The sequence below is a fragment of the Bolinopsis microptera genome, chromosome 1 (assembly GCF_026151205.1).
Source record: "Bolinopsis microptera isolate Bmic1 chromosome 1, MBARI_Bmic_1.0, whole genome shotgun sequence".
Classification (NCBI taxonomy): domain Eukaryota; kingdom Metazoa; phylum Ctenophora; class Tentaculata; order Lobata; family Bolinopsidae; genus Bolinopsis; species Bolinopsis microptera.
The window spans coordinates 6179489-6206972 of record NC_087072.1 but is presented as its reverse complement, the minus strand read 5'-3'; the positions used below and the strand labels follow the sequence as shown (position 1 = coordinate 6206972).

General features: G+C 39.2%; 3 protein-coding genes across 3 annotated transcripts; 1 reads left to right on the top strand and 2 right to left on the bottom strand.

Annotated features, from left to right (window-relative positions):
* Positions 1-26639, top strand: LOC134816787 (uncharacterized). The gene is made up of 23 exons (XM_063825784.1): positions 1-85; positions 203-432; positions 589-704; positions 845-981; positions 1144-1251; positions 1449-1597; positions 2467-2641; positions 2820-2941; positions 3096-3264; positions 5739-5993; positions 6116-7104; positions 7295-7524; positions 7670-7838; positions 7987-8153; positions 8302-10004; positions 10155-10331; positions 12135-12357; positions 12552-12650; positions 20810-20951; positions 24657-24802; positions 25887-26035; positions 26205-26399; positions 26560-26639. Exons 1-22 carry the CDS (start codon positions 31-33, stop codon positions 26396-26398), a joined length of 5904 nt encoding a protein of 1967 aa, XP_063681854.1. The 5' UTR covers positions 1-30; the 3' UTR covers position 26399; positions 26560-26639.
* On the bottom strand, positions 3317-4867 carry LOC134813892 (actin-related protein 2/3 complex subunit 1B-like). The gene is made up of 2 exons (XM_063821813.1): positions 4792-4867; positions 3317-4644 (listed from the first exon to the last, which is right to left on the bottom strand). The coding sequence occupies exons 1-2, from the start codon at positions 4810-4812 to the stop codon at positions 3547-3549; spliced, it is 1119 nt and encodes a 372-aa protein (XP_063677883.1). The 5' UTR covers positions 4813-4867; the 3' UTR covers positions 3317-3546.
* On the bottom strand, positions 12942-13886 carry LOC134820789 (ski oncogene-like). Its single transcript, XM_063831407.1, has one exon. The coding sequence runs from the start codon at positions 13866-13868 to the stop codon at positions 13146-13148; it is 723 nt and encodes a 240-aa protein (XP_063687477.1). The 5' UTR covers positions 13869-13886; the 3' UTR covers positions 12942-13145.
* Positions 26640-27484: the final 845 nt, after the last annotated feature.

Genomic DNA, 27484 nt, shown 5'->3' with positions numbered 1-27484 from the left:
AGAAATTCCTGTTAGTGTCATGAGTGTTATATGAATTGGAAAGTGCTAATTTTTTCAGCTTGCTTGCTTCTAGTTGGAGTCAGAGGTAAGAATTTTTCATTTTGCTGATGAAATTTTATCAATGAAAATAATGTAATTTTTTGTACTATACTGTTAAGTATAATTTGTTACCTTTTCATGACTACAAAATGAAATTTTACAGGGTCTGATCTGTGCCCTGATGCATCATTCCAATCGGTGACAGAGAAAAATCCTGTACAATGTAAAAGTGTCTGCTATCGTCGAGACTTCAGCCATTTCCGGTGGCTATCCGGTGTCTTCTGCTTTTGTTCCAACAGTAATGAATGTGCTGGCTTTGGTAGATCCGAGTCAAGTTTCCCTGTACTCTTAACCCTGTCAGCATCTGATGGTAATATATCAGAGCCTATTCAGGTATGTTGTTTTGACAGTATGCTTTCAGATATTTCTCATTTCAATTCAAGACTGCAATAGACTTATAGAGTTTAGATTATAAAGGGTTAACAACCCTTCAATATTTTATTTACTTAGCTTTTTGTGGTACACCCTCTATATCATTTAGTTTCCAAGGTTGATGCAATTGTAACACTTGCTGATAGAACGTACAATGGTGAGGTGGATTTGGTGCTTGATGGGATTGAAATTTCAGTTACAAGCTCCAATGGTTATGCTGTCTTCTCTGTGTTGTAAGTGACAAGCAAACAATTTACGTTTACAACAACAACAGCAAATCAATGCCAGTACAATGTTTGATTTCTGTTTAAATCAGTTTGAAAAGTAATAATCTGTGGCTCTACTTTTATACCAATCCAATAAATCACTTTAGGAGAACGTTCCTCAAACCTGGTGAAATACGGATAAAAGCTAGTGCAGCAAGTGATGGTTTGACAATCAGTAACTCGACAGTGATAACCGTTCATTGCAAGATGATAATTGGTGACCAGTCCCCATCAGAACTGATTGGTACAATAAAGCATGTTATAATGTATCCAAATTTTCCAACCAGTTAATCGAATGCAGCAGTCATCTGGCAGGTTCATATTGCAAACTCTAATATCTGGTATTGCTGATTATAGCTAGATCCTAAGTAGTCGTAAAATTAACATCCCCAAACATACATTACAGTTGAAAGTGGAGTTACGCAGACGTTGCCTTTTCAGCTGATCGCTGGGTACAATGTATATGTCAATGTCAAGACAGATGGTCTGGACAAGTATTCGTTTCTCATCATGGGTAACTTTAAATATTGACGGGATATCAAATTGTTTTCCGCTGTGAAGTGAATATTTAATCGTAATTTTGTCATGCATTTTTAATGAAGGATTTCCTTATCCCTTGAAAGCTTTCTTTCTCTTGAAATTCCACACACTTTGACTCTACATTTATATTTTTATGGTCTAGGACTCCACCGATTTTCTTTCTTTCATCAGATCCGAAAGTGCTGGTATCAGGAAGTGTGTTTACTTCACTAACAGAAACCTCTCCTGGGACCCTCTACTATTCTGACATATCATTGAGCAAAGGTTACATCTACGGAGTCCAATTGCTTTCTTCCAGGGCTGGAACTATTGATTTAGAGGTTCAAATTCTATACTACTCCACTTTTAATAGCACTCGAATTCAATAAAAATGTATGGTTTAACTATTCAGTTGCGGGGAGAAGTATTTGGGTACCGGCTACCGCGACAATTGACCCCCCGACAATTGACCCCCCATGTAATTACACTGGGGTCTATTGATCGGGTTAGGGTCAGGGTCCTGGGTCAGGGTCCTGGGTCAGGGTCCTGGGTCAGGGTCCTGGGTCAGGGTCCTGGGTCAGGGTCCTGGGTCAGGGTCCTGGGTCAGGGTCCTGGGTCAGGGTCCTGGGTCAGGGTCCTGGGTCAGGGTCCTGGGTTCTGGGTCCTGGGTCCTGGGTCAGGGTCCTGGGTCAGGGTCCTGGGTCAGGGTCAGGGTCGGGGTCGGGGTCGGGGTCGGGGTCGGGGTCGGGGTCGGGGTCGGGGTCGGGGTCGGGGTCGGGGTCGGGGTCGGGGTCGGGGTCGGGGTCGGGGTCGGGGTCGGGGTCGGGGTCGGGGACGGGTCAGGGTCAGGGTCAGGGTCCTGGGTCAGGGTCAGGGTCAGGGTCGGGGTCGGGGTCGGGGTCGGGGTCGGGGTAGGGGTCGGGGTCAGGGTCAGGGTCCTGGGTCAGGGTACTGGGTCAGGGTCCTGGGTCAGGGTCCTAGGTCAGGGTCCTGGGTCAGGGTCCTGGGTCAGGGTCAGGGTTAATTGTATTTGTATTAAATTGTATTGTCGGGGGGTCAATTGTCGGGGTTCAATTGTCGCCAACCCAAGCATTTGTGACGCCAAAATTGTTGATAATTATATCCTGAACTATTCAAAGATTAGATTTAAACTATTTTTTCTCTGTTAAACTTTTTTTCCTACTTGAATCCTTGTAACGGGACGTTACAGGTACGTTGTGGACTATCGAACACCTTGCTGAACTCAACATCATTAAACCTCGTCAAAGGAATAAACAGTGCAATCTTGAGGCCCATTTTCGTAGAGAGTAGTGAGTGTTTCATTGCTGTGATGAGTGCTGACACCGCTAGACTTTACACAAAGAACCAAATGCCAAATTCTGGAGGTTTTTACTATTTGATGTTCATTGTACAGTAAAGGACAGGCGTGTTCTTATTTTGACAGTTTGATATTTTTAAATTTATGATCGTTCTATTTTCTAACCACAATTTATACCTCTAGCTCTTTATGTTTAAAATCATCGAGTTCATTCTTCAAGCTAAATTAACCCGATTTTCCTCCAGAACCTTACGAGATTGTCGAAATGTCGCTCTCCGTCTTCACAAGTCAGCCGAGAGAGATTAACGTACCTGTACATTGGGACAAACCCGGAAATCATGAAGTCCTGTTTACGTTCACCAGCTTTGTAAGTCTATTTGGCTCTGTTCACTACTCGCTTCAAGTGTTCAAATTTCGACAAATTTCACTGTGCTTTCCCCAAACTCCGCGCTAAATAGGAGTTTTACCTCACGTAGATTTAACAAGATTTATCAAAGTATTAACTACGTTTACGTTTTCAGGATAAAAAGAAAGAGAGTAGCACTGGAATAACTGTTCTTGACAAAGTTCAGGGACTGAAGATGAGTGTGGTCCTGTTTGATAAACTCTACCATTACTACTCAGAAGATGGGAACAAGCTCGCCGTTAATGTTTCTGATGAACTTGTGTTTTCCGTCGGCGTTGAAAAAGGTTAGACTTCGTGTCAAATTTGATCATATTGATTATTGAAACAATTTAAACATTGTTTTATTACGTTATAATATTCTGTAATAAAATATAGAAAAATTAACCAATACGTATAATTATTCAATTCTAAATTCAATTCATGCACATAGAAAAAAAGACGTAAGAATTCTGATAATGATTAGTTGATTGTTCACTGCACACTTATAAATATGACTGTACTTTAAGGTAGCTTTAATACTCGTTACCAGAAAAATGACTGGCTTTGCCTGTGATATTGTTTCAGTTTTAGATCTTCAGCTCGGTAATAGTAGAGGCCAGAACACCGACGTCCCAGAAAACAATCTTACCATCCATCCCAGCAGAAGAGAATTGCTTAACCTTTCCTTCGTCAGACTTTGTCACTCTCAGCTCAGAGATAGCATTAAGATGGGTGGTGGTTACTGTGGTTCCCTTGTCATCTGTGCCCAAGTCATCTAGCTTCTTGAACCTGGCCATGGCACTCATGCCCGCACCAGCTTTCTTCTCATTGATGTCCAGTCGAACACCATGGGCTAGCTTATCCCCCTCAATGTTGTACAACAGGGGGTAGTTGTCGTGTCCTCCGCAAACTACGGAGGTTTCGTTCAGCCAGATGGCGGTTGTGAGGGGCAGAGACTTGGTTAGACACCGGAACACTTTCTCCTGGCTGTTCATATCCACCACGTTGACTGACGAATCGTGTGAGACCCAAGCCAGTTTGTCACCTGATGGAGAGAACTTAACCCCGTGAACCCATCCTTCACTTGTGTCAAACTCAGCTAGAAGTGTACCGAACTTGCTCAGCTTGGACATCCATCCAGATACTTCCGGTTTGTCTTCAAGCTCCTTCAAAGCAGATGAGAAGACTCTACACTTGAAGTCACAGGATCCGATAGCGATTATGTAGTTGTTGGGATGCCAGTCACAGCATAGGATTGTGGACCTAATGGGTTTCTTGATGTGCTTGCTAACCCACCAGTCATGCTCCTCATCGTAGTAACAGATGCTGAGAAGTCTAGCTCCACTTCCCACAGCGAACCTGTCTTCCTTGGGGGACCATCTAATGTAGGTGGCAGCTCTCTCAATCCTCAGCAACACTAGGGAAGGTTCCCACTCTTTAGTTTCCGCGTTCAGGTTCCAGATGTAAGCGTTTCTGTCCGCGGCACATGTAGCAATTCGGTTGGAGTTGGGAGCCCAGTCCACGCTCTTGACTCGATCAGCGTGCTTCGTGAGCTCCGTCTCCTTAGTGTAGATACCCTTGGCATCTTGTTGGTAGATTGTCGCGATGTTGGTCGTGTCACAAATTATCACTTTGCTCATGTCAGCGTTGAAAGCATGACCGCTGATAGGCGAAACAAGTAGTCGCTGAAAATGTTAGCATTATCAATCATTAGATTTCTAGTACAAGTATTTTCATTTAAAGTATATTATTATCAATGAACAACTCAGCCCATGGTATTATGATTCCGTTGAAATTCATAATCAATCCTACTAATAGTGTTTCTGACTTACTTGTTCTTTTTTGGCAGCCATGGACTCTGGTCAGTCTACACGACAGGTATTACCTTAGCCTACTGTAAGTCTATACGTTAAATATCATTTATAATACAAATATATCAGGAAATCTACATATTTAATTCGTTAAATAACGTGATAAACAGTCAGGACGAAATAAAAAAAGGAAAACGATGATATCAACAAGGTGCTATTGAAACGCATAACAAAACGAATAATATCAATGAATGCCAACTATCAGTATTTTACGCTAGGAATACGAATTTACTCCTTCATAAAATCTCTTTAAATTAACATGAAATCCTCATCCTCGTCTGCTGAAAGCACGTATAGTGTTTCATTGCGTCTTAATATATTATAAAGAATAAAGAATAAAGGTGCAGGTTAACACTGTCACGGTACAATAAATGAAAATACATTACCGGGGAGTGTTAGTCCGCGAAATAAAATTAACACAATATAGTCAAACGAAATTAAGTTAAATGTGCTGTATTATGAGATTATACAACTCCACCAGCCAACATACGATATGCTCGATGTGTCACTGAGTGTAATACTACACCGCAGCAGGAAATGTTTAGATAAGCTGACTTTGAGTAGTACACGTGATGTTAACTCGCAGTCGTTATCCCATTTGATTGGTTCGATTTGTCACGTGACTGCAATACTGTGTTGGGATTGGGTGCCGATTAGAGGGCGATGCAGTGAGCAGGAGTACATCTGGTTTACAATTACCACCTCGCTCAAACTTCAGTGGACACCACCTAGGATGTAAAAATGCACTCGTATATCCTGATGACATGATTGTTGATAAATATGCATATTTTATTACATTATTATGGTATGAATATGTTAAGGTGTCCATATTTGAAGTCTCATAATTGTTGATTAAATAGTTAACCCGATCTCTATTAAATCGACAACTATCCAAATTTCTACTCCAGGAACAGAAGTAACGTACACGTGGTATCCAGACCCCAACACCCTGACCTTCTCCACCCTGACTACGCACACCATCAGCGTGACTGCCGACAACCTGCTCTTGCAGCCTCAGACAGTGGAGTTGGTGGTGGAAGTGACTGACCAAGAGTTCCAGGTTTCATACCTAGAGGTGGTGTCGGAGGTGATGTTGGAGGACAAGGGGGTGGTGTTTGTGCTGACGGGGGGAGGGATTCAGATCAGCTGCAATATTACCAGAGGTGGGATATCAGTTATTGGCGTGTTTTCGTGAATCTATTTAACATTTCCAAAATCTGACTTTTATTTGTATATTTATTTTTCTACTTTTCTACTTGCATTAAATAAAACATGTTGTGATCAGGTACAGGATTGAAGATAACCCTGCATCCTGGAGACGACACCCCCATAGTCCTCTCAGAAGACCTATACAACAAGGACGCATCCTACACCTTATCCTACACCTACACCTACCCGGACCCTGTCCAGTCAACCTCTCTAACGGTCTGTGTCTCCAACACTCAGCTAGAACAGTGTAGTGAGTTCCAGAACAAGATTACCGTTGTTAAAAGAGTGGAAAAACCAACCATTCCACTTCCTGACTTCATTGAAAGAGGTCAGGTTCTGGAGCTAGAGTCTGATGTGGTAGCGGACAACTACCTGTGGACCCACAACAATCCCAAAGTGGACATGATTCTCACACAATCGGGTTTAGAGTTCCCTGAAAATGAAAATGTTGATAGTTCTACCAACAACCAGGCTTCCTACAAATTTTATTTCAAAACGATCGGAACTTTAACTATAGGCCAGTACGTGTACAATATGTTGAGTTGGCAGTATACAGAGAAAACAGTTTATGTAGAATCTTTGGTGGGAAACGTGCCAGTCAGATTCGTACCAGACGAGTACGCTACAACCAGCCAGCCAGTTAACTTGGTGATCAGCTGTCCTACAACCAGCTACCAGAACGTCACCATTAAAACCACTGCTGAGGAGGACACTGTGGAGTGCCAGCGGGAGACAGTGGAGTTCACCCTCACTTTCAACTCACCAGGGGAACAACTTGTTGAGGTTACAACTTACAACAATATCAGCTCGTCCGAAGAGACACATACGATCATCGTGCAGGATGTTGTGGATGTTGTGTTTTCTGTTGCCTCCGTTGGGATCTCACCTAATACCTCCGTAGCTGTTGGCAGTTCTGTATCTTTTGTCGCTACATCTGGGGCTGAGTTTGTTCCACAACCAGATTTAGTGGTTTCGTGGAACGTGTCTGATGTTCTTGTTACCAAACATATGCTATCTGATACTAATCCTGTATTGATCTCCTCAGTTTCTTATCTCTTCAACGAGGTATGACTTTACAATGTTAAGCAAACTCTCTTTTTATCATATATGATTGTGTCTGAAAGGCCTTGATACTTTTATAGTGTCAAAACGTTCCGAGTACATACTTCAAGTTATATTAAATTTGTTAACCTTTTAGTTGAAAAACCCTATGTAAGTACGTGTGATTTATTCTTGCTGAGGATATGTTCTACAGGTTGGGGAGCAGAAGATAAGATGTTGTATCCGTAACAACGTGAGTTCTAGCTGCGCGCACAACTCCCTGCACGTGCTGACGCCTGTTTCAGGACTAGTAATCACTTACGCAAACTCTTCCTACGTCATAGCTCCAGGACAAGCTGTTCAACTGCGAGTCAGTGTGAAGGAAGGGAGTGAGTTTGGAGTTGTTGCTAAGATTGGAAGCGTCTCCTACGATGTACCCATGAGGTTAGTTGGTATCTTTACTCTTTATCTGTTGTTAGCGAGTTTGATGATTAATTATTTCAGTTTCTGAGAAAAAAGAACTTGAAAACTACTTTTATTTCTGAACATGTAAATTGGACCACTGTGATCTAATTCCACCTCTCAACAGTAACAATCAAGGGACACTACAACATAAGTTCACCGAAGCTGGCGTATTTCCTGTGACCATGTCTGCGTTTAACGATATCTCCAGTATCAACAAGTCCCTCCCCTCCTTTATATACGTCCAGAATGAGGTTCAGGGAGTCAGCCTTCTCGATCATTCCTACCACAAACAGGTTAGAGTCGTAATTCTATTGAAACTCAAACATTCTAAAAAAATAAACGTACGATGTATCTAATGTATCTAATGTATCTAATTTGTATCTGATGTATCTAATGTATCTAATGTATCTAATGTATCTAACGACCTCCTCCGGACCCCAGGAGATGGATAAGAGTACGCTGCGAACCAACGAAGTGTATCTTACAGTGTTGATAGAAAGAGGCACTAACGCTACTGTGAGGTGTGACTTTGGAGAGAAAGAGAATTCCAACTCTATTGTAACTGAGGAGGCAGAACACTCACCTTACAACCTCTCTGTAGCTGAGAGGTATATTTGTTTTGTTTCATCTTCTGCTACACATTTTTGTGTTTACCACTTTGCGGGACTTCGATGAGTTTTACAAAATTTTATCGATTGCATTGGATTGGATTAATACCAACTCAAGTATCTGTGTTGATATATATTTTGTTCGCAGGGAACAGACCATCACGTGCAAGTACAGGTACAAAACAACTGGTGTATTTAAACCATCAGTTCGTGTTTCAAACAGCATCAGCTACATCGACATCCCAACATCCACACTTCCTGAGTTTATAGTTGAGATACCGATAGAGGGTTGCGTTATCATCCTGCCGGACACAACCAGGATAGACCGGGAACTGGAGCACGATTACTCGCTAGTCGCTGGTTCTAATGTTGTTCACACCTGGTTCATTGATGGTGTTCCGTTTGACGGGGCAGTGTTTCAGCCGACTCGTGAGGGTATGTTCAATATATCCCTGAAGTTGGAAAACAATCTTAGCAGTTTAATGGTCTACAAGGTCGTTTCGGTGGAATCAAAACTATCATCGGTTACATTTGCTAAGAACCTTGGTTCCTATCATAAGTTGAGTGCACCGGTAGAGTTTGAACTGGTGCTAGCCCCTGAGGCCGATTTTAATGTGGAATATAATGTTAACATGGGTGATGGCGTTGTCTACAGCACATCTGAAGTATCTCATTTGTATCCTGATATCGGTAACTATGAGATATTCGTCAGGGTCTCCAACTCTTTATCAACTATCAGTCTAACAAAGAATCTCAACGTTCAAGATGAGATTTTACGGGTAATGATCAAAGGAAGTTTAATGGTTCTAGAGACACAACTGTCCTCTTTCAACGCTGAAGTATTCAAGAAATCAACCTCCAAGCTAGAAGAAAATGTCCACTACGTGTGGAAGTTGGACGGAGTAACGCAACAACAGGACGCTTCAGACTTCAGCATCATCCTAGAAACCCCGGGCACCTACACCCTGAGTCTGAGCGTCTACAACGACGTGAGTGAGCAGAGTGTGTCAGAGACACTAGTGGTGACGAGCAACAGCAGCTGCCACCCTCCACTTGTGCACATCACCGGGGGTGATAACATCAGGGTCCTTTCCACTGACTCTGTCTCTTTTGAAGCGGTCATCACCACCAACTGTGAGAGTAAACACGCTATAAAGTGGTCTGTTTTGACGCTTGAGAGGGAGAGTGTCCGAGATTTTACGGAGTCTAGGTCTAAAACTCTGACTTTCCGTGCAAATTTCTTGGACGCAGGAAGCTACATTATGAGAATGGTGGTTTATGTGGCGGAGTCTCCAGACTTATACAGATCCGATGAAGTTTTGATGACCGTGGTTTCTGTTCCTATCATACCTATCTTAAATTACCCAACATTCACTACCACTAACACAAAAGAAACACTCAGAATATCTTTTGCTCACAGTTTAATCTTGAACACCTCTTTAACGTTAGACGACTTCCACTTCACCTGGTCCTGTAGCTTCAGACCAATACAGCTCCATTACGACCCCTGTCTCCAACAGAACCTCGTCAACTCACCCGACGTCTCCTTCCGTTTCAACGTCTCGGGATTCGTTGACATCTCCGTCAACCTCCAGCTGAACGACCAACCCATCAGCTCCACTAATCTGGTTCTCAACGTGACTAACTACGTGGTGCCACTTCTGAAGCTCACTGTGTCAGACCTGCACGAGTTGTCGCCAAACAAGAGGACAGTGGCCTCCCTACAGTGTTCTCACAGAGGGGTACCTTGCTTTAATCCTGATGTGTACTGGAGTGTGGTGGAGTTGTCGAGCGAGGAGTGCGGGTATACAACCGTCCAACAGAGCAGCGTCTCAACTTTCTCTCTGAAAGGTACCTCTTCAGTAACAGTTTGTCATAATTATCAACATCATGATTATCGTATCATGTGTTTGCCGTGCCATTCCAAAAATCACAAAAATTCTAAAATGTAGCTTTACTTCCGAATACCTAGCCTCCTTAAACCCCCCTCTCTCCCTCCAGAGGAGATGACGACAACAGGTCTGAATAAGAAGAACTTGGTGGTAAAGAGTGGAGTGTTTAAAGCGGGAGGGAGGTACAAAGTAGAGGGATGTGTGTGGCAGGGGGTATGTGCGGGACAGTTACTCCAGTTCCAATGTGGCCCTAGTGGTGGACAGTGTGATGTGCTGCTCAACAACGGTAATTTTAGGATTTTATCGGTTTAGGTCAATCTGGTATTAGGTACTTAATGATTGTTATCGTAGACAAATTCATCCGTAGACAGGGGCGTTTCTAACCAACTTGAACGTTGAGATTTAAGTTATTAATTCGATTTGTGCTTTAAAAGTTCGAAGGAGTTCCTTTCAGGTGCCTTAAGATGCCTAGTTTTACTTTTGAAACTCAATCTAATCACGTGTCAACTCATTCGTATCCTTATTGGTGAGGTGTTCATAAATCCAGCTAAGAAATGAGTGCTCCTAGCTGTACGGCTGATGTCCAGGAATAAAGAATCTAATTAGAAGCGCGAAGAACTTTTTATCTTTTAATTACAATCATTCATCAGCCGACAGCCGTGGAAACGGGTACTTTTATTTTGTTCATTCGCACCGCGATTTTTGAGACATTGTAAAGTTTTTTGTCGAATCCACCGATAGGGCATTCTCTACATCTATACAACTATGTGTAAATTGCTGGTTCTGGTAGTTGTGCTAGTTTCTAGTTCGAATCTTTTCGCTAAAAGCAGAGCTGACACACCCCCAGCTCCGGCTGAACGAGGAGATGACGACATATCGACACTGAAACACTACTTCCGCGAGGAGACCCTGAACCTAGGAGAGGAGATGTATTCTTTGTTAAGTGAGAGACAGGGAGCGGCGCTGATGGCTCTTCGGGTTATGGATCTTGTCAGAGAGGTTAAAGATGTTGCAGATTCAGTCAAAAAGTTGGAGAATAAGATAGACGTTCTTAGTGCAGAGCAGGAGGGAATTATTTCCAGTTTGGCTGGAGTTAAGTCGAATCTGACTACCAAAATCACCGATGTTAGCGCTCAAGTTAGCGCTCAAGTAAATACCATAGTTAGCAAAGTTGAGGAGATGGTTGATGTCATGAGATCAGAAATAAGGCTGATCTCTCAACACAAGCTGACATGGCAAAACACCACTTGGGACAACAAATACCACCCAGATTTTGCTGTGGATGGTGTTTACACTTTAGAAAGCGAATATGATGGCTCAAATCCAATGCAAAAGTCAGGACAAGACATGAATCAGAAAGGTAACATGTTGATAATTGACTTAGGGGGTTTCTTCAAGATCCACACTATCAAGCTGTGGAATAGGCTAGTCTCGTACCGATCCTTCGCTGTTGGTGTGCTGATTTACGCAGATGAACAACTTATCGGCTCGCTACACGATACTCAGTCACTCTACAATCTCCGAGTAGTTGATAACGTCTACGCCAGGAAGATATACATGAAACAGGCTCTGGATCAGTACATGAACTTTATTGAGATACAGGTGTTTGGAAGTGGTCCATACAGTGAGGAGTAACAGTGAAATACTGGATTATTTATAGAGGGATTATTTCTTTGGAAGTTAGATGATTTATTTCTTAAACCGGGGGTTGTATTATATAATATACTTGATCTGAATACACTATATGGCTTTTGTTCGCCGAGCATTTGCGTTGATTAGTGACATCAGTATGAAGATAAAATGTTCTATTTTTTATCATTGGTTCAAAAACATTTACATTTCATTTTCAATAAAGTCACAGTTTTTTTATTTCTTATCTTTGCATTCGACCTTCACTCAAATGAGTGATGAGATGTTACTGGATGGATAATAGATTGCTTACTATGCAGTATGTCTAATTCAACTGTACAAGGTTCAGCTTTTAACACTAGAATCTCAGACCATAATGATATAATATAGATCATCAATAAGAGTTAAACAAACATAAAGTTCCGTTAACAATTCCCCTAAACAACCTCACCTTTATCAGACGGTATAGTGGAAGTATCGTGCTCAAACTGGGTCTCACAAAGTGGACAAATCCACTATCACGTGACCTACAACAGCACCCAGTTCCCGGTGGTGGTGTACAGTGGTCCTCAGTCCCACTCTCGGTTCCTCCTCCCAGAGGGACCTCACCTGGTCACTGTTGTTGTGTTTGATAGCTCCGGGGCAAGGACCAGTCTGACGCCTGTTCTTGTCGCTGTGCCAAGGTTTGTCTCTTCTTGTATTTAGTTACAATTTATTGTTTAGATTCTTTAATTTTATTAACATATACGCAGAAAGTCCTAAATTTTTTACGATCAACTCCATTTGTTTAACTCCATTTAACTATGAGTATTCAATATAACCGTCCTAACCAAACCTGAAAAAACACTCCTTTTATCTAACCAATTATGATTTACAGTTGGACTGAGAGTGCGTTGAACACAACTGAACTGTTGAACAGTAACGAATATCAGTTAGTTCTTCAACTCATCAACTCAGATGTCAACAGTCTTATCAGGTTCGACTAATTTTAAATATTATTTGTGAAGTTTTAATTATATTTTAAGGGGGTTGTGAGATATACACATTGTTGTGTAGAACAAAATTCCGCTGTTGTAATTTAAATTTTGTGGAGAATCGACGGCAAAGATGGATAGAAGAATAAAAGTAGTTCAGTAAGCTGTCTCTGCTGCGATTTTGGACAGTTCAGAAATTTATTTTTCGATTCAGTAAAAACTTTTATTTTGTGTGTAGTTTGGACTAATGATTAACGTTTTTTATTCACAAATAAATACTCGGGTATTGAGTTGAGATGCAAAAATAGAATTACAGTTATTCACATATAGGCCCTAATATATAAAATGATCGAATAGTATACATAATATTATGTATTGCATAAGTGGCAACCAAAAATTGGAAAAACTAAAGCTTAAATCATATTGCATATTGTAAAAGCTGACCGCTGAAAATATTTATAAATTTCTGACCCCAAAGTGTACAATGTTTTTAATCATCACATCAAAACAGTGTCTTTGATCATTTTCTCGAGAACAGCTGTGCTTGCCTCAAGTTCAGGGATAGACTTTAGGCACCTGTTTGTGTCCAGAACCAGGCGTTGGAGAAGCAGATCTTTCTCGAAGAGTTCCTTCCTGGAAGATTCCCTGATATTGATACAGTTAGCGTTCAGTTTCAGGAGCTGTTCTCTTGCAGCCTGAACTTTCTTTTCCCAGGTCTTCTTCTGGAAATTTACTTTCGAAAGAATGTTGTCTAATTTGTTCATCTCAGTTTCATAGATCTTCTTGACCTCCTCCCTCTCGTTTTTGTTGTGCTCAACCTCCTTTTCAAGTTCTTCGATCTGAAGTTTATGTACTTCAACTGGGTCACATTTCTTCTCAACATTCACTTTCTTGGTGCAAAGTTTAGCTTCCTGGAACTGCAGCTTCTGCTTGGCACGTCTCTGGTTGTCGTAATCTTCCTCCTGTTTCTTCTTCTTCTCCTCATGATCAAGTTTAAGACTTGCCACGTCGCTTTCTAAGTTTTTGTTCTTTTCTGTAAGAGCTGCGCTTTCCTCCTTCAAAGACTCCAGATCCAGTTGTAGCTTCTCGATCTCAGCTGCAGCTACTCGTTTGTCCTCGATAGTCTTGGTTCTAGTATCCTCGGTCTCTCGGTCGATAGCTCTCTTCTGAAGTCTGAGTTCTTCGTGCGCTGCTTTCAGTTGGTCCAGTTCAGAAGACATGTTGGTGTTTTTAGAGTGATTTCTAAAGAGTTAAGGGGTTAGTTATGGTAGTATGTAATCAACTCGAAGTTTAGCAAAAGGAAAATAAATTTGTGTTAACTTGACAATTCAATAATAAACGTTTAAAAGTTTCGAAAAAAAGCACAAACAAGAAAACTGAGTTGTCTTGTTGTAAAAGACTGAATCGGATATGATATTGTCTATCTCCCACCAAAGTATTTATACTTACGATAATTAATCGATCAATTAAAGTAAGTTGTCATTTCTTCGATTAAAACTTCTCGTCTTTCATCTGCAATAATTCTGTTAATTAAAATATAAACATCATATTTCAATCCCATTGATTAATATCAATGAGCTTTATTTGAATCGGAGCCTTTACCTTATCAATTAGTTATTTTAATCATTATTGTTTCATTTAAGTGAATACTTTCATTTCCGTCTATCGCAGTTTTAATAGAAAATAAATTAAACTAACTAATTGATAAGGTAAAGGCTCCGATTCAAATAAAGCTCATTGATATTAATCAATGGGATTGAAATATGATGTTTATATTTTAATTAACAGAATTATTGCAGATGAAAGACGAGAAGTTTTAATCGAAGAAATGACAACTTACTTTAATTGATCGATTAATTATCGTAAGTATAAATACTTTGGTGGGAGATAGACAATATCATATCCGATTCAGTCTTTTACAACAAGACAACTCAGTTTTCTTGTTTGTGCTTTTTTTCGAAACTTTTAAACGTTTATTATTGAATTGTCAAGTTAACACAAATTTATTTTCCTTTTGCTAAACTTCGAGTTGATTACATACTACCATAACTAACCCCTTAACTCTTTAGAAATCACTCTAAAAACACCAACATGTCTTCTGAACTGGACCAACTGAAAGCAACGCACGAAGAACTCAGACTTCAGAAGAGAGCTATCGACCGAGAGACCGAGGATACTAGAACCAAGACTATCGAGGACAAACGAGTAGCTGCAGCTGAGATCGAGAAGCTACAACTGGATCTGGAGTCCTTGAAGGAGGAAAGCGCAGCTCTTACAGAAAAGAACAAAAACGTAGAAAGCAACGTGGCAAGTCTTAAACTTGATCATGAGGAGAAGAAGAAGAAACAGGAGGGAGATTACGACAACCAGAGACGTGCCAAGCAGAAGCTGCAGTTCCAGGAAGCTAAACTTTGCACCAAGAAAGTGAATGTTGAGAAGAAATGTGACCCAGTTGAAGTACATAAACTTCAGATCGAAGAACTTGAAAAGGAGGTTGAGCACAACAAAAACGAGAGGGAGGAGGTCAAGAAGATCTATGAAACTGAGATGAACAAATTAGACAACATTCTTTCGAAAGTAAATTTCCAGAAGAAGACCTGGGAAAAGAAAGTTCAGGCTGCAAGAGAACAGCTCCTGAAACTGAACGCTAACTGTATCAATATCAGGGAATCTTCCAGGAAGGAACTCTTCGAGAAAGATCTGCTTCTCCAACGCCTGGTTCTGGACACAAACAGGTGCCTAAAGTCTATCCCTGAACTTGAGGCAAGCACAGCTGTTCTCGAGAAAATGATCAAAGACACTGTTTTGATGTGATGATTAAAAACATTGTACACTTTGGGGTCAGAAATTTATAAATATTTCAGCGGTCAGCTTTTACAATATGCAATATGATTTAAGCTTTAGTTTTTCCAATTTTTGGTTGCCACTTATGCAATACATAATATTATGTATACTATTCGATCATTTTATATCTTAGGGCCTAGATGTGAATAACTGTAATTCTATTTTTGCATCTCAACTCAATACCCGAGTATTTATTTGTGAATAAAAAACGTTAGTCATTAGTCCAAACTACATACAAAATAAAAGTTTTTACTGAATCGAAAAATAAATTTCTGAACTGTCCAAAATCGCAGCAGAGACAGCTTACTTACTCGTATTATATTCACAATATACGAATACTGTAAAGAAATTAAGAGTTAACTTCAATTGATCATAAGAGCATAAGGTTTAAGATTAAGATATAATTGTAATCATGATATTATTATTAATTGTAACAATTGTCATATGATAACGCAATAATACAACATAATATATTGAGAATGGAAAAATTTAAGAACCATGAGCTCTTAATGTCATTTTAGATTTTTTGAATAGGATAAATGAAGTTTTAACTCGTAGATATTCAACAAATTTAAAATAGGATAATATGACAAGACCCACAAATTGATACATAATAAACACCAGGCTAAGAATCCATAAGCACCCTTCGAGATGTTTTTACTTCTCAATATAAAGGCTGTTCATCTACATGATATATAGTACCGCTTATTGGTGACATTGGTATCGTCATGCATCATTGCAAAAATATTCCAGTAAAGTACTAAAGTATTACAATTCTTTCTTTAAAATACATGACAGTATGATGACACGTGCCCTAAAACCTCATTTATTCGTTCCTCAGTTACCCTTAGCAGCTGAGATTGATGGTGCTATGTTGTTTAGATCCTTTGTCCCTGAATACAGTTAGTGCCATAATCGGTGGATGCATGGTGGCGACATGATGGTGGCATTGGCCACTTCACCTAAGATCTTTCTTGATAGTCATGTATAGGTAACGTTTCCAATGTGGAAACTCGTGTTTCATGGTGACTGATTTCAGTCGCCTCTGTTTTTCTCAATCTCGTTAACCTTTTTGAGACACAATCCAAGATCCACATCCGAAATGCCTCCATTCTCCAAAGGTAGACACACGGATTGAGAGCGGCGTTGATTGGGGTAAACACTCTGTAGCCCATTAACATGAAATACCAGACGAAGAAGGGACTCTTAGTGGCGCCTCCTCCAGACAATATTTTCCAGAAAAACATATTGTTCAAAAGCTCCGCCAGAAACATGGGGAGATTGCAGACGAGAAAGACAGCTGTAATGATAGTTATTGTGATAGAAGCACGTCTAAATATATCGCCTGCATTAGCATGATTAGAAGATTCTTTTGCCAAGGCCATGACACTCAAAACAAAACTCACAAACACGATAACAGAGATAAGAGTAAGATTTACAACGTTGTTCATAACAAGGGCCGTGTATTTCCAATCAGGCGGATTGACGGCGTTAGTCTCCGTACAAGATGCAATCCAAGAGAAGTACATAAACTTGGTCACTCCAGAACCCAAGAGAACATTCTGCACAGTGAGAATGTATCCAGCATACATGGCACACGCCACACAAATCCCACCATTGTTGACCTGGTAAAAGGGAGCCAGGATGGCCAGAGTCCTGGTGACACTTACAACCAGGACCATGAACTGGGAGAAGCGCAATGTGAAGTAGAAGGGAACATACCACATACCGCATATAGTGTAGTTTAGAAAGAATGCCAGGGGCCGTCTACCAGTCACCAGAGAGCAGATTATGGGAAGGGTCAGTGCGCACGTGCAGGCGTCTGCAGCACTGAGAACTGTCAATAGAACATTGGGGAGGGAGTCTTTCCGCTTACTCCAGAAAAAGAGGAGGGAGATTATGTTTCCAGGGACTCCCACACTGATACACAGAACCAGCGCAGCTCCGATCATCTTATCTGCAGTTCCGTTAAAGGTGTGGCCCTCCATATCCGTCATGTACAGCACGTGGTAGCTTGTATTTGCCATATTTAAAGTTCAAAGTATATTATACTATATTTACCAATGTTCGGCACTTCTGTAATCTGTTCTTTGGGATGATATATCCACCTACAATAAATTTAAATTTTATGAGAAAAATGAGAAACAATTATGTACGAGACAAACATAATGGAACCTAACAAAGATCATACAAGAAATTGAGTGAGTACAAATTGTTCAAACTTCAAATTGTCTTTCGTGAGAAATAACTGATGTTTTCTGATCATACTCGTGGCAATGTGGCATATTCTAATTGGACTCGAGCAAAAATGGTATAATACGTACTGAAATAATGGACTGTGATATACCTATCAATCACGGTATAACAAGTTCACGGATGCACGGTTCGTGCGCCACGTACCGTCTAGAATAGGTTAATCCGTCTTTACAAGCGGAGGTGTTGGTTGTGGGTTACCTTAACCGATGTTGTGGTAAACTTAGTTTGTGAAACAAAGAAACGAATTAACGATTTTACAGTATTAATCTAACAGTATGTACTGCTACTATTTAAGTTACTAGACTCTTGCTGTGTTGAAGTGCATCACTTAGCTATAAGTCTGGACACGAACCAATGAGGTTTTACAAAAATAGATTACACTATATTGCAATGTTGATAATGTCAGATCAGCGGTACTAAAATCAAATTCGAAATCAAATTCGGAACCCGTTACCAGTCAATGTGTTCAAACCATAAAATATTAACACCGGTTAATGAGAAGGTAAAGGTGCAAAACAATAAAGCCAATAGCTTCCATAAAATAGAACAACACAGGGTCCCTTAGTTTGGTAAAGGGGTCAACTAGTAACGACTAACGGCGTTCTTCTTCAGACAAATTGGTGCTGCGAGGGTTCGGTAAATATAGTTGTACATTAAGTCCACCTTTGTCGTCATCCGTTGACAAAAGTGAACTTACAAAGTTGAGGGCATTCTTAAATTGAGCTGTGATTATTTAGCGAACGTAATTAAATTGATATCTACAAAATATAGAGGGTTTTGCTCACAATATCATAGTTAAACTAGGAACCTAAATGGATTTACTGTGCGCCTTACCAAAGCTCGTTCGTCGTGCGGAAACACAAAATCGCTGGTTTAACAAATTGGGCACACTAGTACTGCCGTTTTCTGACAAAAGTGCTTATAGTAACATTTTGGAAATTTCGGGTTTTTTTGGTCTACCTTTTGTTTTTGGGTCTAGAACTATCCACGAGAGTCAATGGATACGTTCGCCGACCCCCCTTTTTGAAATTCCTTTTTGGAACCCCCTAAAATGCAAAATATTGTCATTTTCTGAGAAAAGTGCTTAAAGAATAAAGACCATTTTTGAAAACGGATGCCGTTTATCTTAAAATGGTTGCATTGTTTTTTACGTCAAAAACTGGCCTAGTGACGGCAATTTAGTGATCGTGGGTCTCTTGGCCTGAAAAAAAAAACAATTTGTTGCACTTACAGTCACAAAAGTGCTTTAAAGCCATTATACTTTTAATCAAATGTTGATTCTGTCGACTGAAGCTAAATAAACGATATTTACGAAGCTAAATTTTCACGACGGATCGATTGGTGATGGTCACAAACTTCAGAAAGCAACCTTCCCCGTCAAAATTGCCGACTTGTCAATGGAGAACTTTTTAAGGGGGAATACACCAAAACAGGGGTTTGTGTCGGCCAACTCAAATGACCTCATACATGTCATAGGAACTTCAGTGACCATCTAGCGCACCGTCTCCACACCGAACAAGTTGTTTTTGAGAACCTCCATTTCTTTAATCGAGCATTGCCAGGTTAAAGTGCATTTTTTGGAAAAAAATAATTGTCGCATCTTGAAAGGAGCTGAAATTGTCCATATCAGGCTTATTTTGAACAAAAAGTCAGTCAGGAAACATCGGATTGTTTTGATATTTAACATTAAATTGTTCTAAGAATTCTGGCGCAGTTTTTGGTGCCCTCAACAAAAATGTGTTCAGTCAACTGGAAAGTTGATGTTTTGGACCTCAAAGTTACAAAAAAATATCATATTTTTCGCTTTTGTCATAAAAATTGCCCTAACACCACAGAGACGAGGCTTGGACCCCAATTTTAGGTGTAAATGGTGCGCTTCAACGTGCTTTAAGACCCTGTTATGTTAAGGAAATCATTCCATTAAACAAAATTCCGACCATTTCGAGCAAATAATTTTTTTTTAAATTTGCAAATTAGCTAAATATTTAATTAACTAATTGAAACGTGAAAATTTTCTAAGCAGAACATTTTTCTGTTGATAGTATCAACGCTCTCGATTAATCTGCAACCTTATACGATGTTTACCACTAAAGATATTTGACAAACGAGAAAGGTGGTAAAAAGTGGCAAAAATCCTCTAAAAGCTCCTTGTTGAATGATCGCAGATAAAGTTACCACAAATGTTGGTGCACTTAAGCACTTTTATCAGAAAACTAAATTTTTAAATTTTTATTTTAGCCCTTCCCAATATTACAACCAGTGTTTCATCACAGCAGTTTTAGGCTAACTTTTGTCATAAGTCTCAAAAGTCGACAAAGCACCTTAGAAACATAGTGGGTGCCCGGTGCAGTCTAAATTTGACAGCAGCTAGTCCAGAGCAATTACAGAATTTAAATCTTTAAAGTCAATTTGCACAAAATGAACCTTTGTGCACTTTTGTCAGAAAACGGCAGACTCTGCCGTCGGCAGAGTAACTATGATTACTACGCTTAGTTAAAGGTTTAAAGAGTATACTAACTTATACTACCTTGATTACTAGTTAAACGGGTATAAGACCTGTTATGGAGTAGTAATTATAACGATAAACACCCTGGTACCTGCCCGCCTGCCCGTTAATCGTTTCCTGGATCATTAACTAATTATATAATAAGTAGTGTGTGTAAGAATTAAGATAAATAAGTAAATAATATATCACCCATAATAGATCAATCCTGCCAAATTCACAGGTTCTACTGCCTCAATTCAAGTTAACAAACTCGAATATTTTTAAATTTTGTATCAAATCACAAACCAGTCTTCAGTTGAGTATATTAAATTTTGGGCCATTATTAATTTTCGGGTGTTTCGGATCATTTCAACACCAACCCAATTAGGACTCGGCCGATTTTTTATTCCAATGGGGACGATAAGAAGTTTCACTTGAGTTTCTGAACACAAACCATTGTTGAAGTTACATTTCAGGCAGATGATCCCATTAATTAATTTTATTACAATCCATAGAAATCTGTTCAATTTAGTTAATGTTATTACTTAATTTCTATTAATAAATGACTTTACACAGTGAGGAGGACAGTGCAACCAACAAATGGGCGGCAGAGCTGAGGGAAGTGTTATCTGGAGTAAACAACACTGGAGACCTCTCTACTTATCTTAGTAGTCTCAGCTTCACTGTCGCTAACTTCCTCAACACTAACGCTAACGAGGTCAGATTATTGATTAACTGCTTCATCAAATACGACCATATTCCTCGTGAAATGTATTTGGTTCATTGCAGGCAAGTGTCACGTGTCAGAATTGGTTCACCTTCCGACCAGTAGGCTATCCCGACGTACAGTCAAATCCGTCCTAATTTAAGCCTTTGTCGGACAAAATTCGCAACAAAGCGATTTTAACGGGATATGGTCGGGACAGGTCCTAGGAATCATTCCAGAGAGTTCCCAAAATCCTCGACTTCAGGAAAATCCACAGTTACCACTTTTTTACCACCTTTTTACCACTTTGGTTTTCCGCAAATAAGTCACGTTCTGAATATCCTAGAAGATTCTAGTTTAAAGCATTGTGTTTAGAAAACAAAGAAGAACAATTTTTTCTTTAACAACTTTTTCAAAAAATAAATTATTTAATTAATTAATTAAATAATTAATAAATTTTCAAATATTTCAAAAATACATTTTCATAAAGAATGTTCACAATTACATTCCACGTATACTGAACTAATTTTTATGAAAATTTTGAAAATTTTCACTTACAATATTTTGGACTTGTAAAATTTTCGAAATTTGTAAAGAAAAACCACTATTTACCACTTTTTACCACATCGAATCTCCGCTAATAAAACGACTTCTGAATGTCGTAGAATGTTCTAGATTGAACCAATGTGTTCAAAATATAAAAGAGAACAACTTTTTATCCGACAACCTTTGGATTAGATAATTAATTAATTAGTTAATTAAATAATAATTAAATTTTTAAAAATTTCAAAATACAATTTGTATCAAAAATATTTGCCGTGACGTAAAACGTAAAATGGATTTACTTGAATAACAGAACATACACCGTCACATAGATAAGATAACAGATTAAAAATCCAGATAAATGGAATAAACGGTAAAATATCCAAATTTGTACGATACTATTATAGCTTATAACTATTTACACATCATATCTCTCGACTTAGTGTTGTGCTTAACTTAATTGTTAAACTGGTTTGTTTGGAAGCGTAAGCTTCAGCTTTACTTTATGTTTACTTCTCTTCGTAAAAAAGTTGAATCTGCTAAAAATCGAGGACTTAAATCACACTAAATAGTTAATATTTTGACAAGAAGAAATTAAACGGCAGTACAACGGCATGACTGATTCAGCTCAGAGTGACGTCTTGTGTGCATTATTGCAGACAGTGACCATAGACCAGTTCCAAAGATTCATATCTAGCCTAGCGGTTAGAGCATCCGCCTTCTGCGCAGAAGGTTCAGGGTTCGAATCCCAGTGTCACCTAGTCTAGGGAGTAGCTAAGGATCCATTGGATCTATGCGATCTCAACGGCCGACTCAACCGAATGATAGGAAACTTAATTGAGGGTTAAATGAGGAGGGGTACCTGTTAAAAGTTCAAGAAACTTCCTAGGGTACCCCTTCAGTGCATACTGAATAGCACATAGTGCTATTAACTATTATATCGGCCAATGAAGAGGGGTCCGTACTCCGTTGTAAATGAGGCAGGACCATCTTTAGTCCACGAACACAGTTTAAACAAATTTCCATTCTGTAACGTAGAGATCGCACCAAATGATGAATCCTCAAACCGGATTACAGACAGGGTAAGTTGGTATAGTAAACATACGTTAGGCTCTTACTAAGTTACTAATTCGCTCGCCCAAAAATTTCACGTGACTTTCTCCGTAGCTTAGTGCACTAGATTCCCACTATCGGAATCGTTCTGAATAGCCGATCCTTACCAACTCCGTGGATCCGACTGGTGGTGTCTGATCCAGTGAAAGCGTGGCACAGAAATCGTGCAGAAAGCCCAATTACGGTATCGTAGCACACTGTCACGTGATAAGCGATTAGGTAATCATTGATAACCCAATCAATTTCGCTAACGAGATGAACAAATTGCTTGATAACTTCGTCATTTTCAATCCGTTTCGCACATCGTTTTGATTTGCAGAGAGGCAGTTGAGTGGTCTAATCAAGTTGATGTTTCTGTAATTGGTGATGATACTGATTTGCTTGTAATTTTACTGCACATGACAAAACACTTTGCATTTGACCACCTACTGTTTCTCACCACAAAAAGCTACATCTATGACATTGAGAAAATTCGAAGTGCGATTGGTAGGAGGCACGTAAGTCGTAAACACGATAAGCTGCTGTGCCACACTTTCACTGGATCAGACACCACCAGTCGGATCCACGGAGTTGGTAAGGATCGGCTCTTCAGAACGATCGCATCCATCGATGAAAGTGTAATAGATGCTTTTTATTCGGCAAATTCTACACCAGCTGGCAGCTACCATAAATCATGTAGGAGAACTTTTAATGCTGCAGCTGATTTCATCAAAATCGAGATCACTAGATGAAGCTAGACTTTCAGGTCTTGAACAGAAGTCGCAATCTTTAACAGCAGACATCAAGTGCGAACAGCTCTCGCCAACATCTGGGGCAGCTGAACAACATTCTTATCGTGTTTACCATCAGCTGCAGGCGTGGGATGAGAATGACCTAGATCCGATAAGCTGGGGATGGAAGATGAACAAATTGTTCAGAACAATGGGACACATGTACCAGTGACCACTCTTATGAGTACAGCTCCGAAAAAGCTCATTCAAAAAATCAGTTGCAACTGTTTAAAGTCAGGTTGTGGCAATGCTTGTTCATGCAGAAAAGCAGGAATACATTGTGGATCAACCTGCCTCAAATGTCAGGACAATTGCACCAATGTGCCAGCTGAGGACTCATAAGTTAGACTCTTATCTAGTATATATGGTTATATAAAGTACTACTTCGATTTCCCGATTAATTTAATGAAAATTTGTTAATTATTCGTGATATGTATTTTTTAACATTTTGATCAAAAATAATTTTTATAATTTTTGAATATTTGTTTAATATTCGAATTAACCAATTAATTAATTATCTAATCCAAAGGTTGTCGGATAAAAAGTTGTTCTCTTTTATATTTTGAACACATTGGTTCAATCTAGAACATTCTACGACATTCAGAAGTCGTTTTATTAGCGGAGATTCGATGTGGTAAAAAGTGGTAAATAGTGGTTTTTCTTTACAAATTTCGAAAATTTTACAAGTCCAAAATATTGTAAGTGAAAATTTTCAAAATTTTCATAAAAATTAGTTCAATATACGTGGAATGTAATTGTGAACATTCTTTATGAAAATGTATTTTTGAAATATTTGAAAATTTATTAATTATTTAATTAATTAATTAAATAATTTATTTTTGAAAAAGTTGTTAAAGAAAAAATTGTTCTTCTTTGTTTTCTAAACACAATGCTTTAAACTAGAATCTTCTAGGATATTCAGAACGTGACTTATTTGCGGAAAACCAAAGTGGTAAAAAGGTGGTAAAAAAGTGGTAACTGTGGATTTTCCTGAAGTCGAGGATTTTGGGAACTCTCTGGAATGATTCCTGGGACCTGTCCCGACCATATCCCGTTAAAATCGCTTTGTTGCGAATTTTGTCCGACAAAAAGACGGATTTGACTGTACTACTTTTGTTAATTAGATACTTTTTAACGAGATTGGCATGTAACTTTGTAACAGGGAGGACGACTCGACTCAGCTCGACATTTTTGAATAAAACTATATTCCTTTTAGAAGGGTTGCTAATTTCTGTGGAATAAATTAATCACCGAAGGTTTGCCTGGTTTACTTACGATTTGATAATTTCAGGAAGGATTGCAGCTGTTTATTGAGTTTCTAGAGATGTTGTTGACATTTCTTAGAGAAGTTTTAGCGGGAGAGTACTCACTGCCCGACAACTCACTTGAAGTTATCCTGGATATTCTCAACAAACTTCTCTCGCTTACCCAGAAACTGTTAGTTTTTACTCCTCTCAAGCGGGAATAATTCTCTTATTCTTACTTCCTCCCTGTGACCACGGGTTTTCTAGTCTTACTTATCTATACTATAATTTAAACTTGACGAAATTTCCCCGGCAACGGGGACATAGAAGAAAAAACACCGAAAATCGACCTCAAAATGACCCTCTGGTGAAATCAAACCCAGCTTGCAAATGGAGTTGAAACCTCGCCATTTTTAGCAGGGTTGTAGAAAAAGGATAGGGATAGGCTATAGCATTCTTAGAATTTTGATTTAGGCTTTAGATTTTTTATAATTAACGTCGGAAGTGAGGTAAAATAACCGTTAGAATAATGTCGTTATTTTAGCAAAGGTTTACTGCGCTGTTGCGTAGCAACGTTAAAATGCACGTGCGCAAGCAAAAACATCTTAACTACGCGCGTTGTTATGCTGTATGCTACGTCATAATTTCAAAACTAGCTCACATTTACGCTCACGCTATGACTTATATTCATAACTTTGGTTGTGATTGGTATTTTTTGATGCGGTAAAAAGTATCGTTTTGGGAATCCGAATACTAACAACGCTGTCGCCATTGTTAGATAAATTCCATTATGTCTACAGTATAACAGAGCTATATGATGAAGAGAAATTAAAACATAACTGATTTTTAAAATTTCCCCGAACAAAGCTTTCGACTAGCGGGTTTCTAGTAACTTTATAATTCAGAGACTTCTTTCTGTACACTGTACGACCGCCCACGTGAAAATTAGGTGAAAAATAAGAAGTTGCAAAGTAACCATAGTAACGAGGATTGTTACACTTACACGTAATAACCCTCGTTACCATGGTTATTATGTAACTACCTATTTCTCTTCTATTTGCACGTGGGCGGTCGTACAAAGATACAAAGGGAATTCTCTGAATTATATTCTCTGTATAAGTAAGATTCCAAAAATTTAAAGTTAGGGTTTGAATCGGGGTTTTAATAAATGGGCGTTACCAAACGCCGAAATATAAATCATGGTTCCCTTATTTTCTCAATACTCTGCAGCCCATCTGCTATTATTTCCCCCCAATAATCTGATGAAATGTTATCAGGTTCTCATCAGGAGAGACGGAACTATATCTGTCCCTGTTAAACCAGGCCTACACCTTGTGTGATGACGTCACTGCCCTCGTGCTCACTATCCAACTTAATGAGCGGGTATCTGGGGAAGCGGACTTGGTACAAAAACAACAGTTCGTAGGTTTGTTACCTTGTGTTACTGGGTACAACTTTATTATAGCTTCAAATTGTTGGTTACATAATATTAGCTACCTACACTTTTTGTGAACAATCCTTTCTTACGGGATACTCTCCACAAAAGATATTACCATGACCCCTCCCTTCTGATCTTAATGAGACATGTCCTCCAGGGGTCCTTGGTAGAAAGCTAGAACCTGACACGTTAGAAGAGAAACATTTGAAACGTCAGGATACAAGTTCCAGCTACCACACAGTGTGGATTTCCAGCGTGAGGAATGTGTACAGGGTCACATGGTGCTATATGATGAGAACCCGTACGGTGCTCTGGACCCTGTCTCAAGTCACGTCAGCTCCTTGTCTCTGAGGTACCTGGTGGTGTTACTTTTCGTTTGGGGATATGTATTTGTAGTGAAACTTTCAGATGATGTATGTTCTTTTTAATTCATGATTTTGGCCGTTAATGTTTAAACACTCTAAAAATGAATGCCTTTTGAGTTTTGATAAAGATTTTAACGTAGAACACAGATATTGTAATGGATCAGAAGTCCCAATTATGGACACAAAGGAGGATATAACCATCACCCTTCCTGTTAACGATACCAAGGTACAGATTGCGTTAATACCTTTTAGTTGAGATGCTCATTAACTATACAAGTTTAGCATGGTTTTTTCATTCTTAGATCATTGATATTTTCTAGTTGTATCCCAATACAAAACATTGGTAAAATGTTCCTCTGGGTTATACAGTATTTTCAGGGTAACACAGAGTCAGTGTTCAGTGTTTTAAGCCACAAGAGGGAAGACATATCGACTACTAACCAGTACAAAGTTGAGAAACGGGCTCACATTCACAGGATTGAACTTGATAATTATGGTGCTTTAACCGTTCAGGTAGATATTATTATCGTCATTGTTTTATGGAGTAAGCATTTGATTTTAGACTTGTCCCCTTGCAGCATTACGAAACGGTTTAAATATCTAGTTTTTTATTTCATTTTTTCTAAAAACCTAGCGATGATTTAACTCATGATATTTTCAGATCACATGTATGAATACGATGACAAACGTGCCGCTAAGTGTTCTTGTCGGAGTTGACAACGTTCCAAATTCTGACGATTATATCAAATCAGGGCTAGTTGAAAAGTCTTCGAGTCTTTCCATCCATTTCACAGCAGAACAACTTGTTCACTTCAGTAAGTATTGGTTCCCAGAATCTATAGTACCTTAAAAATAGCTTAATACATTGAATTTCTGATAATACATACGTTATGAGCAGATATTGAGTGATTTAAGAATGCAGAATACACGATCAAACCAGCGTGTTTTGCTTACGACACGCACATCTAACAAGCATCCGAATCTGTCTAACAAGCAAGTAGAAGTACACACTGTGCACTTTCAGACGCTAGTGAGCTCGTGTTGAGTGTAACGAACTACGAGAATCCCACTC

Excerpts from the sequence above, each read along its gene's own strand:
- LOC134816787 (XM_063825784.1), top strand. The coding sequence starts at position 31 with ATGAATTGGAAAGTGCTAATTTTTTCAGCTTGCTTGCTTCTAGTTGGA. Across the intron at positions 1,252-1,448 it reads GTATTCGTTTCTCATCATGG|ATCCGAAAGTGCTGGTATCA; the intron begins GTAACTTTAAAT and ends TTCTTTCATCAG. Across the intron at positions 3,265-5,738 it reads TTCCGTCGGCGTTGAAAAAG|GAACAGAAGTAACGTACACG; the intron begins GTTAGACTTCGT and ends TTTCTACTCCAG.
- LOC134813892 (XM_063821813.1), bottom strand. The coding sequence starts at position 4,812 with ATGGCTGCCAAAAAAGAACAA. Across the intron at positions 4,645-4,791 it reads TGGCTGCCAAAAAAGAACAA|CGACTACTTGTTTCGCCTAT; the intron begins GTAAGTCAGAAA and ends TAACATTTTCAG.
- LOC134820789 (XM_063831407.1), bottom strand. The coding sequence starts at position 13,868 with ATGTCTTCTGAACTGGACCAACTGAAAGCAGCGCACGAAGAACTCAGA.